Genomic DNA, 16,318 nt, shown 5'->3' with positions numbered 1-16,318 from the left:
GCTCTGCAGCGCCGCCCCGTATCTTGTGCTGCGTGGCAGAAAACGCCTGCAGCAGCTTGCAGCAGCAGCCTTCCGCGTGTACAGGGGCTCTCTTCTTTGCTGCGTGAGCACCCAGCACTGCGTCGGCAGCAGCCCCGAATGCTCCCGCAGCAGAGCTGGCTCTACCTTCTTCGGCCCGTAATTCGCGCCGAGAGCCTATCATTTAATTAAAAATTAATTTCTACATAAAAAGAGAAGAAACAAGAAGACAAAGCTGCAGCGCCCGCTTCCATGCAGCATGCGGTGCTGCGTGGCTGCTGCTCGGCTCGTCGTCGCTAGCAGCGGCAGGGGGCCCCGCAGGGCTCCGGGAGGCTTCTTCTCCTACTTTTTACCTTTCTCGCCTTTTTTGAATTCAAAATAGATGCATCACTGAAAGAAAATAATCGAAACAAAGACAACGTGTGGCCTTGCAGCCCGGACGCAGCGCCAAGGCTAGCCCACGTGCTGTTCCTCCTCAGCGGCGTACCTCGATATGAGTCCAGCCGATTGCATTGTCTTCTGGCTTTATAATTAGAAAACATTGACTTCAATTTTTTCCTGCATTTACACGAGGGAAAACCGAAGCCGCCTTCGCCGGCTGCCCCCGAAGCCCCTCCCCTGCTGCGGGCATCAGCGGCACTCACTGTGCACTGCCACTGCCTTCTCCTGGGATTCTAAAGAAGTGCAGCTGCGTCTCTTCTCCTCTTTTTGTTCTGGAGAGGCCCAGCGCTGCGGTGTACGTACACTTCGCAGAGCGGGGCAGCGCGCGAGTGGCTCAATTGCCCCAGTCAGGTTTGCTGCGGACGCCGCCGAAGGTCCAGCTGGCCAGGAGCTGCAGCCGCAGCAGCAGCAGCGGGGGAGCGTCGAGCAGCAGCAGCAGTCGCGGCGGCAGCAGCAGCAGCAGCAGCCACAGCCGCAGCCGCAGCCGCAGCAGCAGCAGGAAGGACTGCTGCTGCTGGTGAGCGCCCCGCCCTTTCCAGATGGCCTGCGCCCGCGTGTTTGGGTGTTTGCTTCGGGTGTACAGACACTTGACGTGCCGCGTCACCGCGTCTTGTCTGTGGGGTTTGTTTTTGCTGCTGGTCACAGTCTTTCTGTGGAGTGCCACTTCTCTGCTGCTGCAGCTGCTCTTCCTCGCAGACTTCCCGAGGCCCCTCTTCTCCACTTTAGTACAAAGTGCATGCCCTTCTGTCTTTTTGCTGCTGCCTGCTGCTGCTGCGCTGCGCGCCAGCAGCGCCTGGCGGCCCGGGGGGGGTGAGAGGGGCCTCAGGGCCCCCATATGGCAGGTGACCCTCGCGGGCTTTTTGGGTGAGTTGGGGGGCCCCTGGGCAGTTTAGCTGGCACTTAGAGCTGCTTCGTTGTGGGGTTGCTGCTGCGCTGCTGCTGCTTTGCTGCTGCTGCTCGTTTGCTGCTGCGGCGCGGCCTTTGCGGCTGCCGGCGTCGGCCCGCTCACCTGCTGCTGCGGCTGCTGCGGCTGCTGCTGCTGCTGTTCTTGCGGCTGCAGCTAAGGATGCGCACGCCCTCAGCGTCGACAGCTGCCTGCGGCTGCTGCAGCAGCAGCGCCACCAGCAGCAGCTGCAGCAGCAGCAAGAGGGGGCCTCGCTTGCAGTTCGTGGAAAACGGAGGAGGAAGATCCGGCGGCTGCTGCGGCTGCTGCTGCTGCCCCTAAGACTTTTAATTGTAAGATTTCGGGGGCCCCGCTGCTCTTCCGTAGCCCCAGCAGCAGCCTCAACTGCAGCGCCGCAGAGTCCTGCTGCTGTGCGGCAGCGGCAGCAGCAGCAGCAGTCACCTGAGCCTGCTGCTGCTGCTGCTGCTGCTGCACTTTGTTTGTCTCCTTGCGAACGAAGAGATGACGAAGGCTTCTGCGTCTCTTCGAGGTCTCCCACAGGAGTCCCTGGGTCAGGCCTGCCAGCAGTCAGCTGTCACCACACCGCAGCAGCAGCAGCAGCAGCAGCAGCAGCAGCAGCGGGAATCGCAGGGTCTGCTGCGGTGAGCCGCCGCATTGCTGCTTTGGAGGGAGGGAGCAGCGGCAGCAGCAGCAGCTGCTGCAGCGGCCTCGGCAGGGGCAGCCCTAGCAATGGCGAAACCACTCATTGTTTGTCCCCAGTTACTGCAGCAGCAGCAGAAGAAGCAGCAGCAGCAGCAGCAGCAGCAGATGAAGTCTGGGGCCTCGAGGCCGAAGGCAGGGAGAGTCTGGCAGTGAAGGAACTCAACACAAGAATGCGCAGCGTCAAGAGCACAGTGCCACTGACAGTTCTGTGGCTAGGTTAGCCCGCGCTGCTGCTGCTGCTGCTGCTGCTGCTGCTGCTGCTGCTGCTGCTGCTGCCGCAGGGGCTGATGGGCTGCTGCGCTGCGTGTGGGCGCTGCTGCAGTTGCGCAGCTGGCCTTCGACGCCAGCCTGACAGCCCTGACCTTGACCTCGAACTCCGTCGTGCAGAGCACTTCAGTTTTTTTGTCTTATTTTCTTGCTGTTTTCTTTTTAAAGCAAAGTCCGAGGAAGGCAGTGCTCTCCTGGCTGCTGGTCTTGGCTGCTGGGGTGGCTTTGATTTCCTCCCACGTGCCCACAGCGCCGGAAACAGACGCCGCGCGCGCTGCAGCAGCAGCAGCTGCTGCTGCTGCTGCTGCCGCAGCAGCAGCAGCGACTCAGGTAGCTCAACCAAATCCAGCGCAGCAGCTGCAGCAGCTGCAGCAGCTGCAGCAGCTGCAGCAGCCGAATGCTCTGGAACTGCCTCAACTCTCCAGTGAAGGCATCGTCGGTGTGATGTCAGTGCCAGCAGCAGAAGCAGCAGCGCCAGCAGCAACGGATATAGCTGCAGCAGAAACCCCAGCAGCAGTGCCAGAGGCAGCAACAACACCAGCAGCAGCGGGACCAGCAACAGCAGCACAGGCTGCTGTGGCACTCTCAGAAGGAGCGCCAGGGTCAACAACGCTCGCTGCAGAATCACCAGGACCAGCAGCAGCAGCAGCAGCAGCAGCAGCAGCAGCGGCGGCGGTGGCAGCAGCTGCTAGCCCCCAAAAGGAACTTCCATTGTCTCCTCAAGAAGGTAATAAAGGCCCCGCAGATGAACTCAAAACTGCCCTTGTAGGGGCAGCGGCTGTTTCTGGGGGCCCGGAGACCCAGGCGGGGGGCCTCGAGGGGCCCCAAGGAGGGTTTGCAGCTGCGGGGGGGCCCCTTGGGGGGCCCCCAAGGGGGCCCCCAAGGGGGCCCCCTCTTCTGCCTGGAGAGGCGGCACTTGTTGAAACAACACAGCAGCAGTCTGTGCCTGCTGCTGCTGCAACACAGACGCCTGTTAACGAGGGAGAAGCAGCGCAGGCCGCCACCCCGGGAAGCGCAGCAGCAGCAGCAGCGGCTGCTGCGCCGCCACCGCAGCCAGCAGCAGCACCACTATTAGTAGAAGCACCAACAGCAGCGACAGAAGCAGCAGCACCAACAGCAGCAGCAGCAGGAGGAGGCGGCAGTGAAGGCATGGTGTACGCGTCTGAACACGGGGCCACAGACACCTTCTTAGGCTATGTATTAGCCTTTCTTGCTGCTGCTGCTTACGCGCTGCACACGACGGCTTTAAAGGCGCAAGAGAACTTTGACCCTGACTTTGATGTGGACCTCATCTACGGGTTCGCTCTTCAGCTGCCTCTTGCTGCTTGCGCCTGTTGCTGCTGCTGTTGCTGCTGCTGCTGCTGCTGCTGCTGTGCAGTTCCTGTTGTTTTTGCTGGGATCCAGCGGCGTTTCGTGCATGTGTGTGGTCTGTTTTGTGGTGGGTTTATAGACTGATGGGACTTTGGGTCTTGGTGGCTTTGCCGCTGCTGACGCTGCTGCTGCACCTGCTGCAGCTGGAGGTCTTCATGTGGCCCGATGCCTTCTCCTGGGCAGTGCTGCTTCTCTGTGGGCTCGTGGGCACGGCTTTCGCGGACATTTGCTGGGGTCAGTCGCTGGGCCGCAGCTTTCGGGCCAGTTCGCTGAGCCACCTGGCTAGCTAGCGAGCTGCTGATAAGCTCGCCAGCTAGCTGCTGGCAAACTGGACGGCTAGCTGGCTACCTGCATGGCTAGATGGGTGGATGGATAGCTCGGTGGCAGTCGTGGCTAGCAGGCATTGCTGGGCTGAGCGAAAGCCGCACTGTTGCTGCTTCCGGTGGCTGGGTAGTTCGTTTTGTTGCGGGACTGCTGCTTGTGGGGGAGCTCTTGGGGTCTGCTTTTATTGCTCGTACTTGATCTGTATATAGAATATAGGTCGATATATAGGATATGAATCTTATTCCAATACCTACCTCTCTCCCTGCGGTGGTTACGGGGGGCCTTGTGTGTGCATGTGGCGCTGTGTGCTGCTGTGATAGCATTTGCTTGCTCGTGGGTGCCATCATTTTTGCCTTTCTGCTTCTGTGGGGACTCAGCAGCCTTCAAGAAATTATTTGCTGCTGTGTTTGCTGCTGTGTTACTACTTGCTGTTTCTTTTTCTCAACAGTTGCTGTGAGTTTCACTTCTTATTCCTCTTGATCGGCTGCGTGTTCCGTGTGTTTCGAGTCGTTGTGCCTCTCTGGCTGCTGCATGCACCGTTTCCGGTTTCCGTTCCTGAATTCACATTTTAAAACCTGTTTTCATGCTCTTTTTTCTCTTTGAGTAAAATTAAACAGCTAAATCCACAGACTTTGCATTAGGTCTTCTGCTGTCGCAGGCCGTGCAGTGTTTCTGCTGAACCCGGTGGTGGCCACGGCGGCCTCCAATGTCCAGATTCCTATTTCTTTATGGTTAGATGCCATTATATTTGGCCGACGGTAAGCAAAATATAATAAAATTACCAGTATCCTTATTCTCTAGTTTTGAATGCTGCACTTTTCCGGCGGTTTTGGCACAGCGCTGGGTGCAGAAAAAGTGACTGTGCCCACACTGCTCGGCTTGTGTATTCCCCCTTCTGCTGCTGCGTGTGCTTTTGCTGCTTTTGCTGCGGGGATTGCTGTTGCAGGTTTGACGGGTGGTACTTTGTGGGCATGGTGGCTGTGGTTTCTGCGGTCATTGCTGTCACCCTGATCACGGCAGACAAACGGCAGCATAACAAGACCGTGAGGCAGCAGCAGCACTTTCTTTTTCTTACTCACACTGTTTCTATAGCCATCTTAAGCTGCAGCAAGGAGCAGTGCCTAGCGCTGTAGCACAGCAGCAGCAGCAGCAGCAACAGCAGCGAGTTGCAGGACCTAGTGCTGTAGCACAGCAGCAGCAGCAGCGGCGGGAAACACTTTTGCAGGAGCTGCAGCAACGAGAAATTTGCCTTATTATGGTTACTGTTCATATTGCTCTTTGTTTTGCTGCAGAAGCACAAATTTAATCCGATTGGTGACCTGCACCCCTCCGCCGTTTCCGAGGTGTGACAGCCCAGCAGTAGCTGCAGCACTGTGGGAACGAGGAGCAGCTGCTGCTGCTGCAGCTGATGCTGCTGCAGCAGCTGATGCTGCTGCAGCAGCTGATGCTGCTGCAGCAGCTGCTCATAATGGACTGTAGCAGCAGCTGTTCGTAGTGGACAATAGCAACAGCTGTTCGTAGCTGACTGCAGCAGCCTCGTGTAGCTGCAGCTGCCGCTTCCTATGTGGAGAGCAATGAAGGTGGGAGACCAAGCACAGTTTTATTCAGAGTCTAGCTGCTATTAGAGCAGCGCTTGAGGCTTCCTGGTTTGGAGTCTCACGAGGCGCAGTGGGCCAGTGGTCACCCCGATTGACCAGTGGTCACCTCGATTGATGAATGACGTTGAGAGTAAGAGGGAAAGATCTTTGCATCCGAAAGACCTGCTGTGCTGCGGCCGGCTCTGTTGCTGCCGCAGCGCGAGCGGATGCTGCAGCAGCAGCTGCTGCTGCCGATGCTGCTGCAGCTGCTGCTCTGCAGCATCAAGTCGCAGCGCCTCCCGCAGCCACACCCAGCATTAGCGTGGCTTGGTGAGGCCTCTGCAAGTTTCATTTATTTGTTGGCGATAATTTTGGCTTGAAAAAGTAAACGGAGCGTCTTGCACTCACCAGTGAGACTGCCTTGGGCACTGACTCTTGTGAGAGCAGATGCATGCACTCACGCAAATGCACTTAATGCATTTATATACACACGTAAATATACCAAAGTACATGTTGTACGGATATGTGTGGACAAACAAATATAGTACAAGTATGTGTTGGACGGATATATGTAGAAACGCATTTATGGCACAAGTATACACTATAGAGGTGTGTGTACACACTAATATATATATTATAGCAGTCATATGCTATAGGGATACATGCAGACATGTACGTAAGGCAGAAGTATGTGTTACAGGAATATATATGTAGGTATGCACGTACACAAATGCTCACTCATGCAAACATCTGCCCTGTGTGGCCTATTCATAAGGAAGTACATACACCTTCGCATAAAGTAACTCAAGTGTACGTACAGCGGACTTCAACGGGGGCCTGTAGGTGGCATACACCACGCTGCGTAGGGTTTAGGGTTCAGAGTTTAGGGTTTAGGGTTTAGGGTTTAGGGTTTAGGTAGGAGCGTGTGAGTGCGCGCAAGCTGTGGAGTCAGTCTCAGCTCCGCGCCACTCTAGTGCCTCACTGAGACAAAAGCTTTCAGATAAATTTCGCAACAACTTATATGTCACCTTGGCCTCTTCTCCAGCGGCATTTTGTGACTTGTTTATGTGTGAATCCATACACATACATGTGTACATGTATTCATGTGCATATGTAAGTATACACGCTGCGCATCTCTACAGCAGGCGGACGCACCATTAAATGCGATTTTAACGCACATATGCTTATAAATAATAATGAAATATTTATGTGCACAACTATTCTATATGTTGCTGCCTTCTAAGAGTCCCAACTTCTCTCTCCACTGCACAACGGCAGCGCAAGCTGTGCCGCAGGTAACAAGCGGCGTTGACAACAGGCAAATCCATTGAGTCAAAGTGAAGCAATTTATGATTACCAAGGGAAAAAGACAGTCAAAAGCAGTGGCAGCTTTCCCACGAAGAGCCCCTGTGGGGCTCTTGCAGCGCTGCACTGCCCTGGGGCTGCTGCTGCCTCAGGACGCACTTGAACTTCTCGCATGCAGCTCCTTGCCTGGCCATTCCCTGGCCCTTCTCCGGCCTGGGGGCCAACAGCAAGAAGAGGAGCTTCTTTCTGTGGGTGCAGCCCGCTGGGCAGCTTGGAGTGTACAGACACCAGAACACAAAGCTAAGCTTGCTCTATAGGCCCGTCTTCTCCCTGCAAAGGATCCTCTCCCACCTCTTTCGCGCAACACATGCATGCACTTTTGCATGCATGCACAGCCGTGCGGTGGCATGCATGCATGCGTTGGTCAGTGACTCAAAAGAAGTTGAATTATGCTGCGCTGGCGTGGCTTTTGTTTCCCTGCCTTCTGCATTATTTGCGTTTTTCGCGTCATTATTATTTTCTCTTTTTGCGCTGTTCATCCCTTTTTCTCTGCTGCTTAATTGTGTCTATATGCGCTGACTTCAAGTCCAGCAACATCTGCTCCACTTCACAGCTACTCCCGCCCTTCGCAATCTCCAGCAGGTCCTGCAGCAGAGGCAGCAGCAAAAGCACAAACGACTGGGGCCCTATAAGGGGAAATGAATAAACTTCAACGCAAACAGTACAATATATATATATATATATATATATATATATATATATATATATATATATATATATATATATATATATATATAGCACATATATATATGTAGATCCACATACACATATATAGATAATCAGGCTGATGGTAGCAAGCTTATTAAGAAGAGTACATAAAAGACAGAGAGAGAAGACAGGCAGAGGCAGGCAGTGAGCAGGCAGCAGCGCAGCAACAGCCACGGTGACGCGCAGCAGCAGCAAACCCTCCCCAGCCCCGCGCCCAGCAGGGCCCGGGGGGCCCCGAGAAGCAGCACCAGCAGCAGGGGCCCCCGCCAAGCAGCGCAGCAGCAGCATCTCGAGGCCCTCAGCAGCACCTGCGGCATCGCCAGGACGCGCTGAGTGTCATGAACCTCTTCGTCGGTCCCTTGGACATATCGAAGTGTGCAGGCTTTCCAGCACTCGCAGTCCCTCTCGGGGCCCCCGCCTGCGGGGGCCCCGGGGGCCCCGGGGGCCCCCCCTGGGGGCCCCTGGGGCCCCTGGGGGAGGCTAGACCCTGGGGGGTACTGGGGAGGGGCCCCGCGGCAAGCCTCGCAGAATCTTGAGGCTGAGCAGCAGCGCTTTAGCACGGCAGTGCGGAGCTCCTCGTAAGTAAACAAAAGCGGGTCCGTCAGAAAGCCCCAAGGGCTCAGGCGTAGCAGCCTGAATGCGCATGCATGCGCATGCATGCGTATGCATGCGCAGCTGGCCACGAAGTGCGCTCATGCATGCATGCATGCATGCATGCATGCATGCATGGCCATTTAAACTTCTGTGAAGGCAAGGCTTGAGCCTCGTTCGGACAGTGCTTATGTTTGGATGCTGTATGTACACCGCAGCGGGCTCTCACCTGCACGTGTCAGTGCCGTCCGTGTTGGGGTGTATGTACACATCAGCTGCAAAGAGCGGAGGAAGCAGCTGCTGCTGTTGCTGCTGCTGCTGCTGCTGCAGGCGGCGGCCGAAGCACTTCACCACGAAACGCCACACGGCCTGTCGCACTCGCCGCCTCACTGAGGTCCTGCTGCACAGCTCGGGAAGGCACTCAGCAAGCCACAGCTGGCTGACGCCTGCAAACATGAGCAGCAGCAGCAGCAGCAGCAGCAGCAAAGAGGCCTGCGTCAAGCCAGATCAGGCTATGGAGACTGTGAAGTTGCACTTGCACGCAGACTCAGAAGAAAGCCCCGGGACGGGTCGCTGGCCGGCTTTCTAGCTGGCTAGCTGCCCATGCAGCTAGCTAGCTAGCTAACAAAGCAGCTAAAACCAGCTAGCCAGATAGCCAGATAGCCAGCTAGCTAGCTAGCTAGCTAGCTAGCTAGCTAGCTAGCTAGCTAGCTGCCAAAATGCTTTGCCACAGGGCACACTGCGCCAGCATGTACACTCCAGGCAACTATTCCATCCCACAACATAAGAGGCAAGGACAAGTTGCAGCCCGTCCGCGCCTTATGAATAATAATTATTATTTTTTATTTTTTTCATTATTTTTTAATAAGCAGCAGAGGCGGCGAGCTGCTGCAGCGGGCACAGGGGGCCCTTTGCTGCGCGCAGATAGCCAACATGCATTTGAGAAAAGCTGGAATAAGATAAAATAAAATAAAATAAAATAAAATAAAATAAAATAAAATAAAATAAAATAAAATAAAATAAAATAAAATAAGACGAACCGACGGGAAGTCCCGCAGCTACGAAGACACGAAACTCCTTGCCTTTCTGCAGCTGCTCCGTTTCCACCAAAGTGAGGCACAGGGGCAGCGGCAAGCAAACCTCCTCCGCGTCTGCGTAGCCTGAGCTCTCCCGCTGCTGCTGCTGCTGCTGCAGCTGCTGCTGCTGCTGCTGCTGCAGCTGCTGCTCAAATCGCCCACCCAGCACCAACTCATAAACCCCGCGCCGCGACGCCAGCCGCCGCACTACTGTGCTCTTTTCAGCAGCCGCAGACGCACAGGACACAGGCGGAGAGGCAGCAGCAGCAGCAGCAGCAGCAGCAGCAGCAGCAGCAGCAGCAGGTGCAGCAGGGGCAGCAGGACAACAGAGGTCCGCGCACCCCTGCAACGGCTGCGCAGTGGCTGCTGCTGTGGCTGCTGCCGCGTGCAGCAGCAGCAGCACCTCCCACGGCTCTGTGCATGCAAAGGCCAGGAAGCTGCGGGCCGAAGCAGACTGAGCAGCAAACTCAAAGCTGCTGTTGTTGCGGGCCCCAACCACAATCCAGCCTGCGTCTTCTAAGCTGCTGTTATTCAGCAGCGGGGTCACCCGGCCCCCTGCGCGGGGAATGCATGCAGCTAGGCAGCGCAGCAGGGAGGCCACAGCAGCATCTGCTGCAGCAGCACCTGGGCTGCTGCTGCTGCTGCTGCTGCTGCTGCTCCTGCCCTTGCTTTCTTCTGGGGCCCCTGCAGCTATGCAGGAGGCTGCTGGCTGCTCTGCAGCGTCAGCAGCAGCAGCAGCGGCTGCTGCTGATGGCAGAGGAGTCAGGACTGCGGCTGCTGCTGCTTCCGGGGAATCTGCTGCTGCTGCTTCCGGGGAGTCTGCTGCTGCTGCACCAGGCGGGGAGAGCGGGGGGGTGCTGGGAGAAGAGGGCAGCTCTGAAAGCCACGAGCCATCATCGCTAGAAGGCTCGGGAGACCTCCAATCCTGAAAAGAAATAAAAAGAAATAAAAAATAAATTTAAATTTAAAAAACAAAAAAAAACGAAGCAAATGCTGCAAGAAATGCTGCTGCCGACCCTCCCTGCGGCCTGCAGCCCGCACTGCAGCAGCCGTACCTCTGTGCAGCGCAGCAGCCGGTTAGAAGAAGCCCGCTTGCTGCTGCTGCTGCTGCTGCTGCTGCTGCTGCTGCTGCTGCTGCACTCTGGGGGGAGGCGGAAGTCGTCGCGAGCCACAGCTTCCAGAGCCACCGGAGGCACTCGGATGCAGCAGCAGCGCAAGCAGCAGCACCTGCAAGTTGCAGCAACAGCAGCAAAGCTCCTGTCTGCTGCTTCCGCCTGTTCGTGGCTCCTCGGCCCTGAATCCTTGCTGCTGCTGCTGCTGCTGCTGCTGCTGCTGCTGCTGCTGGGGGTGAGGTTTATTGCCTCTTCAAGCACCAGCGGCTTCGCCCTGGGACATTTGCTGCAGAAGTTCAGCGAAAGCCGCCAGTGCGCAAAGTCGCAGGCTGCTGCGTCCACAGCCAGGCAGCTGTCTGCAGCAAACAGCAGCAGCAGCAGCAGCAGCAGCAGCACGAGAGAGAAGCGCAGCAGCAAGCAGCAAATTGAAGCAAAAGGAAGCACCAAAACAGCAGCAGCAAGCCAACAAACCGGACACGCGAAAGTGCAAACGAGAAGCAAAACCCAATCATTTCAGCAGCAACAGCAGGCAGCAGCACGGTGTGGCGCAGCAGCCCCAGTATGTGCAGCAGCAACAGCAGCAGCAGCAGCAGCAGCAGCAGCAGCAAAGAATCTACTGAGCTGCCCACCTGCGGGGCCCCATAAGAAGTAAAAGAGCTCCCTGACAGCCGCCAGGGAACTTTCCTGAATCTCAAAGGGAAGAGCAGCGCCGGCTTCAGCGCACATCCCGTGCGGCTGCTGCTGCTGCTGCTGTTGCTGCTGCTGCTTCTCTGCTGCAGCAGCAAGCCGCTGCTGAGCAGCAAGCAGCTGCTGCTGCAGCGACAAAAGAGCCCCTTCACAGCCGCCGTCTACTGAAAGTCTCGCGTGCCCTGCAGGTGGAGGAAGAAGGCCATCCGCTGCAGCACGCGGCTCCTGCTGCTGCTGCCCTTGCTGCTGCTGCTGCTGCTGCTGCTGCTGCTGCTTGCCATCGCTCTGCTGCTGCATCAAGGGGAATATATCGCAAGTGCCCTCCGGGGAGACAGCAAATGCGTCTGCGCAAGTTCTCAGAGGCAGCGCAGCAGCAGACACAGAGATGCAACAGCTGCGCAGGGGGAAGCAGCGGCAGCAGCAGCAGCAGCAGTAGCACCCGGAGCAGCAGCAGCAGCAGCAGCAGCAGCAGCACCCGGATCAGCAGCAGCAGCAGCAGTAGCAGCAGCAGCAACAGCAAAAGCATCAGCAGAAGCAGTAGGGTCAGTCCATTGAGGGGCACAGACAAAGCTAAGAGACAGGTAGTAAAAGAAGGCAAAGGATATAACAGCAGCAGCAGCAGCAGCAACAGCAACGGCAAACGCACAAGAGCAGCAAAAGCTGTCCAGGGAGCAGCGGGGGCCCCCGGGGCCCCCAGAGTATTCTGGCGAGTCCCCGAGGCCGCAGCTCCAAGCAGCCCCTCGGAAGCCCCTTAAAGACTCGCAAACGCAGGAGCTGCTGCTGCTGCTGCTGCTGCTGCTGCTGCTGCTGCTGCTGTTGCTGCTGCTGCTGCTGCTAGAGGGCAGCGCGCCGCATTTATCCTGATGGCCGTTTTGCCCATGGCTAGAGAGGCCTGCCCCCTCCAGGTTTGTGGGCGCCTGCTGCTGCAGTGCAGTTTGCTGCAAACAAAGGCACGTGTGCTGCTGCTGCTGCTGCTGCTTCTGCTGCTGCTGCTGCTGCTGCTGCTGCATGAGCCGCGCCACGAGAGGCGAGGGATGCACTCTGAAGAGCTGCTGCGGCAAAAGTCGAATGGCGCGGCTGCTGTCAGCAAAGAGCCTACAGCGGAAGTGAGCTGTGAGCCAGTTGAAGAGCAGCAGGCCAGATAGGGGGAATGTTGCTGCTGCTGTTGCTGCAAGAGCTGCAGCAGCAGCTGCTGCAGCTGCTGCTGCAGGCCCTGCTGCAGCTCCTGCTGCTGCTGCAGGTCCTGCTGCAGCTCCTGCTGCTGCTGCTGCTGCAGTTCCGGCTGAGGCTGCAGTTTCTGCCGCTGGTGCGATCACTGCTGCCATCTCAGCTCCTGCTGCTGCCGCCGTCGCTGCTGCTGCTGCTGCCGCTGCTGCTGCTGCCGCTGCTGCTGCTGCCGCTGACGGCGCTGCAGTGGAATTGCCCCCATCACAGGCTGTGGAACCTGCGGGAAGGATTGAGGGGCCAGCGGAGGAATCCATTGTGCAAGAAGACGACTCAGTTGCTGCTGCTGCTGCTGCTGCTGCTGCTGCTCAGCACAAACCGATGCAGCAGCAGCTGCTGCTGCTGCTGCTGCTGAGTTATCCCGGCCTCCAGCAGCAGCCCAATCGGGCCCTCGATACTTTAAGATGTCAAATAAATAAAAAGAATTAAAGGCTTGAGTGAAGGGGGCCTCGTGTGGAGATAAAATACTCTGAGTGAGAAGTGAAGGGCCTCGCTGTGAGGACTGCTGCAGCAGGGGCCCCCCAGCGGCACTAGTGCTGCCTGCTGAAGGAAAATGGATATATGCGGCAGAGTCTTTTTGCAAAAAGGTATTTTTCAATTTAAATATTTCAAAATAAAGACGAGGGGAAAGAGAAGAAGGCCTGGGGGCCCCTGAGGGGCCCTGAGGGGCCCCCCGCGGCTATGGGGCTGTGGGAGTCACTCCCAGTCTGGGGCGCAGGCGAAACCCCAGCCAGGACTCAGTTGATCGCCATTTAAATCATTTTTAATTTTAAATTCAATTAAAATATAAATTAAATATAAAATGCGGAATTAAGTTCGCAACGAGTGGCAGCAAGACGTGCCAGCGGCCCCCACAGAGCCAAAACGCGAACAACCGCCGCGAGCTCAAGGGGCCCCAGAAAGCCACTTGAACTCTTTTTTTTTTTAGTCCTAAATTTGAGCTTAAGTGGCAAATAAAATGCATTTAAATATTATTTTTGCTTTTAATTCGAGCTTAAGGGGCCCGGAAGGGCATTTGAACTTGTTTTGGATCTTGAATCCATTTCAGAGGCTCACAGACAGCTGCAGCCAGCGCCTACAGAGGCAGGCAGTGGGGCCCTTTGTGCTGCTTTGCTGCTGCTGCGTTCTGCTGAATCTGCTGCTGCATCTGCTGCTGCATCTGCTGCTGCATCTGCTGCTGAGTTTGCTGCTGCAGTTGCTTCAGAACTGCAGCAGCTTAAGGAATTGGGGAGCCTTGCAGCTAACGGCCAGGAGGCCCTTTAGTTTATTTATGCCCAGGGGCCCCTCTCCTGGGCCTCTGAAGGTGCTGCAGCAGCAGCAGGGAGCTCCGCAGCAGCAGCAAGCTGCAGCAGCTCTGCGGCTCCGCTGTGCAGCAAGCAGCAGCAAGACGCTGCTGCTCTTTTGCTGCTGCTTCGGCCCAGCAGCAGCGGCGCTGGCGCAGCAAATTCGCAGCAGATCTTCGAGTGGCTTCCTTGCTGCTGAACTTCTTAATAAATAACTTGAAAAGGCTTTCTTATTTAAACAGCTTCTGAGCTTTGCTGCGGTTTGCTGCTGCAGCTGCTGCAGCAGCTGCAGCAGCTGCAGCAGCTCCTGCTGCTCCTAGGCCAGCAGCTAAGGAGGCAGCGCATGCACTTTTGCTGCTGCGAAGCCACAGAGCAGCAGCAAGCTGGGGGGGGGCCCCACTTGGCAGCAGCAAAGTGCAGGGGGCCCCCTGGGGGTAATATGGATTTGAAACTGTTCTTATGAATTTTAGTATTATCTTTTGAGTCATTTGAGGCTGCAAAGGTCTTTAATTGGCAGCAAAGGCTGCAGAAGTGCAGCAGGGGCCCCCCAGGGGCCCCCAAGGGGCCCCCAAGGGGCCCCCAAGGCTCTTGGGGGCCCCCACGGGGGCCCCACGGGGGCCCCAAAGAGCCCTGGGGGCCCCCCGGGGGGGCCCTCAAGGCCTTTAAGATTGGGCTTTGGCTGGGAGCCCCGTGTGCTGATACCCTCGAGGCAGATTAGACTAGATGGGCTTTTTTAATTGCTGCAGTTGCTGCAGCAAACAGCAGCTCGACTGGCCAAGAGGCTTAATTAATTGTCTTTAAGAGTGCAGCACTGAAGGCTCGAGAGCAGGCCCGATCCCCCGCTGCTGTTGACTCCCCAGTGGGCGCAGAAGCTGCAGCAGCAGAAGCAGCAGCAGCTGCTGCTGCTGCTGCTGCGGCAGCAGTGTGGTGGGCGCCCTGGATCTGTCAGCAACAGCCCGAAGGCAGAGAGACCATAAGAAGGCAAATATAACAAATAAAACTGTTTTAAAAATGTTTATTTTTCTTTTTAGAATATTTTAGTGGAGAGTTGCGGCGAGTTGGCGGCGCCGACTGTCTGTGTGGCCTTGCGGCAGGGTTGGTCGACTCAGCCACTGCAGCGCTGCTGTCTGAAACTTGGAATGATCTGGGTTTTAAGAGAAATAAATTCATATTTTTAGCTGAAAGTTTGCTAATTAATTAGATTTATTAGTCTTTTAAGGCTCAATAAAGGGGAATATCCATATGTTCCGCAGCAGATCTGCACGCAGTGGCTGCTGCCGCCTGTCCCACGGCGCGGGCTGTCTAGCCCGAAGCCCGCTTGTGAGCCATGCATGCAAAGTCCACCTTTTATTTCAATCTGAAATGCAAATAGCATTTGTGTTACTTTTCAAAGTCTTTAGAGTCTTCAGGAAAGCCCCTGCAGAGCCCCAGCCCGCCGCGGAGCCGTTGGTGCGCCGCCTGCAGGCCTGCAGGATCGACGAGTGTCTGTACACCTGAGGCCGCCCCCGGTCGTTTCCCCCTTTTTATTTCATTTCTTCCATTCCACAATTACAATTAGCAGTTTAATAAGCCTCCTTTGGCCCCGTAAGGCGACAGCAGCACAGAGGATCCGCGGCCGCAGCGCAGCCCGCAGCGCCGAGAAGCAGCAGGAGAGCAGCAGCAGCAGCAGCAGATGGCGCACGCAGCAGCGCTCTCGCCCCAGCCCAACACAGCCAATCCATCAGAAGACAATTCAGAAGACTTAGGGGCCTCCTGCGGCTCCGCAGCAGCCGATCCGGGGCCCTCTGCTACTGCTGCTGCTGCTGCTGCTGAAGCAGCAGCAGCAGCAGCTGCTGAAGCAGCAGCAGCTGCAGCCCCCCCGGAGAGCTCAGAGAGCCAGCGCCCTTCGTCTTCAGGTAGCAGCAAATGCATGCATGCAGCAGCAGCAGCAGCAGCAGCAAAAACAATTTAGAAAGCTTTTGTGCAGAGATATTTTGCCAGTTGGAATTAATTGAAAAACTAAACTCTTCAAATAAATAACTTGCACGAACTGCTGCAGAGAATTTAGAAAGCTGCATCTGCAGCAGCAGCAGCAGCAAGTTCTAGTTAGCGCTGGACCCTCGCGCAGCTGAGCCCTATGCCTTGCTGCCTGTGCTGCTGGTGCTTGCTGCTGCTGCTGCTGCCTCTTTGCTGCTGCTGCTGCTGCTGCTGCTGCGGGTTTGCTGCTGCACCCAGAAGAAGAGCCGGGGAGGCCCAAGGCCCCCCGCCAGCTTCGCTTCTTCATTGGCGGAGTTTCTCAAGAAGTTGAAGAGCAGGTAAATCCCCGGGGGGCCCCCCTTGCTAATAAACCCTTTAAAATACCCTGGGGGCCCCTGGGGGGCCCTTTAGAGGCTCCAGCAGGGGCCCCCTGGGGGCCCCCTGGGGGCCCCTGGGGGCCCCCCAGCGAGGGCCCTGCCCCCTCGAAATTAAGGGGGCCCCCTGGGGCCCCCTGAGGCCCCCTAGGGCCCCCTATGATCCCCTGGGGCCCCCTGGGGCCCCCTGGGGCCCCCTGGGGCCCCCTGGGGCCCCCTAAGGGCCCCCTAAGGGCCCCCTGGGGCCCCCTAAGGGCCCCCTAAGGGCCCCCTGGGGCCCCTTAAGGGCCCCCTGGGGCCCCCTGGGGCCCCCCGAGGGCCCGCCGGGTGCCCCTGGT

At 57.0% G+C, this 16,318-nt stretch overlaps 3 protein-coding genes across 3 annotated transcripts in view; 2 read left to right on the top strand and 1 right to left on the bottom strand.

Moving 5' to 3' along the window:
- Nucleotides 1–998: 998 nt before the first annotated feature.
- Nucleotides 999–5,376, top strand: ENH_00057060 (hypothetical protein, conserved; the record flags this gene model as incomplete). The annotated part of the gene is made up of 7 exons (XM_013581673.1): nt 999–1,323; nt 1,520–2,281; nt 2,388–3,630; nt 3,783–3,937; nt 4,686–4,785; nt 4,974–5,070; nt 5,320–5,376. The coding sequence occupies 7 exons, from the start codon at nt 999–1,001 to the stop codon at nt 5,374–5,376; spliced, it is 2,739 nt and encodes a 912-aa protein (XP_013437127.1).
- Nucleotides 5,377–7,422: 2,046 nt separating this feature from the next.
- On the bottom strand, nt 7,423–12,624 carry ENH_00057050 (hypothetical protein, conserved; the record flags this gene model as incomplete). Its single annotated transcript, XM_013581672.1, has 7 exons — nt 7,423–7,554; nt 7,986–8,310; nt 8,498–8,714; nt 9,309–10,269; nt 10,400–10,812; nt 11,086–11,487; nt 11,790–12,624. The coding sequence occupies 7 exons, from the start codon at nt 12,622–12,624 to the stop codon at nt 7,423–7,425; spliced, it is 3,285 nt and encodes a 1,094-aa protein (XP_013437126.1).
- Nucleotides 12,625–15,012: 2,388 nt separating this feature from the next.
- Nucleotides 15,013–16,318, top strand: part of ENH_00057040 (Ribonucleoprotein, related) — a gene marked incomplete at both ends in the record, with an annotated part of 4,975 nt that continues 3,669 nt past the window's right edge. Inside the window, 3 exons of the mRNA XM_013581671.1 lie at nt 15,013–15,099; nt 15,272–15,545; nt 15,865–15,944. Of these exons, the coding sequence (XP_013437125.1) occupies nt 15,013–15,099; nt 15,272–15,545; nt 15,865–15,944 (441 nt within the window). The remainder of the gene's footprint in view (nt 15,100–15,271; nt 15,546–15,864; nt 15,945–16,318) is intronic.

Source organism: Eimeria necatrix, genomic scaffold (assembly GCF_000499385.1).
Source record: "Eimeria necatrix Houghton genomic scaffold, Enh_scaff47, whole genome shotgun sequence".
In the NCBI taxonomy this organism is placed as follows: Eukaryota; Apicomplexa; class Conoidasida; order Eucoccidiorida; family Eimeriidae; genus Eimeria; species Eimeria necatrix.
The sequence above is the reverse complement of the archived record's forward strand: the minus strand, read 5'-3'. Positions and strand labels throughout refer to the sequence as shown.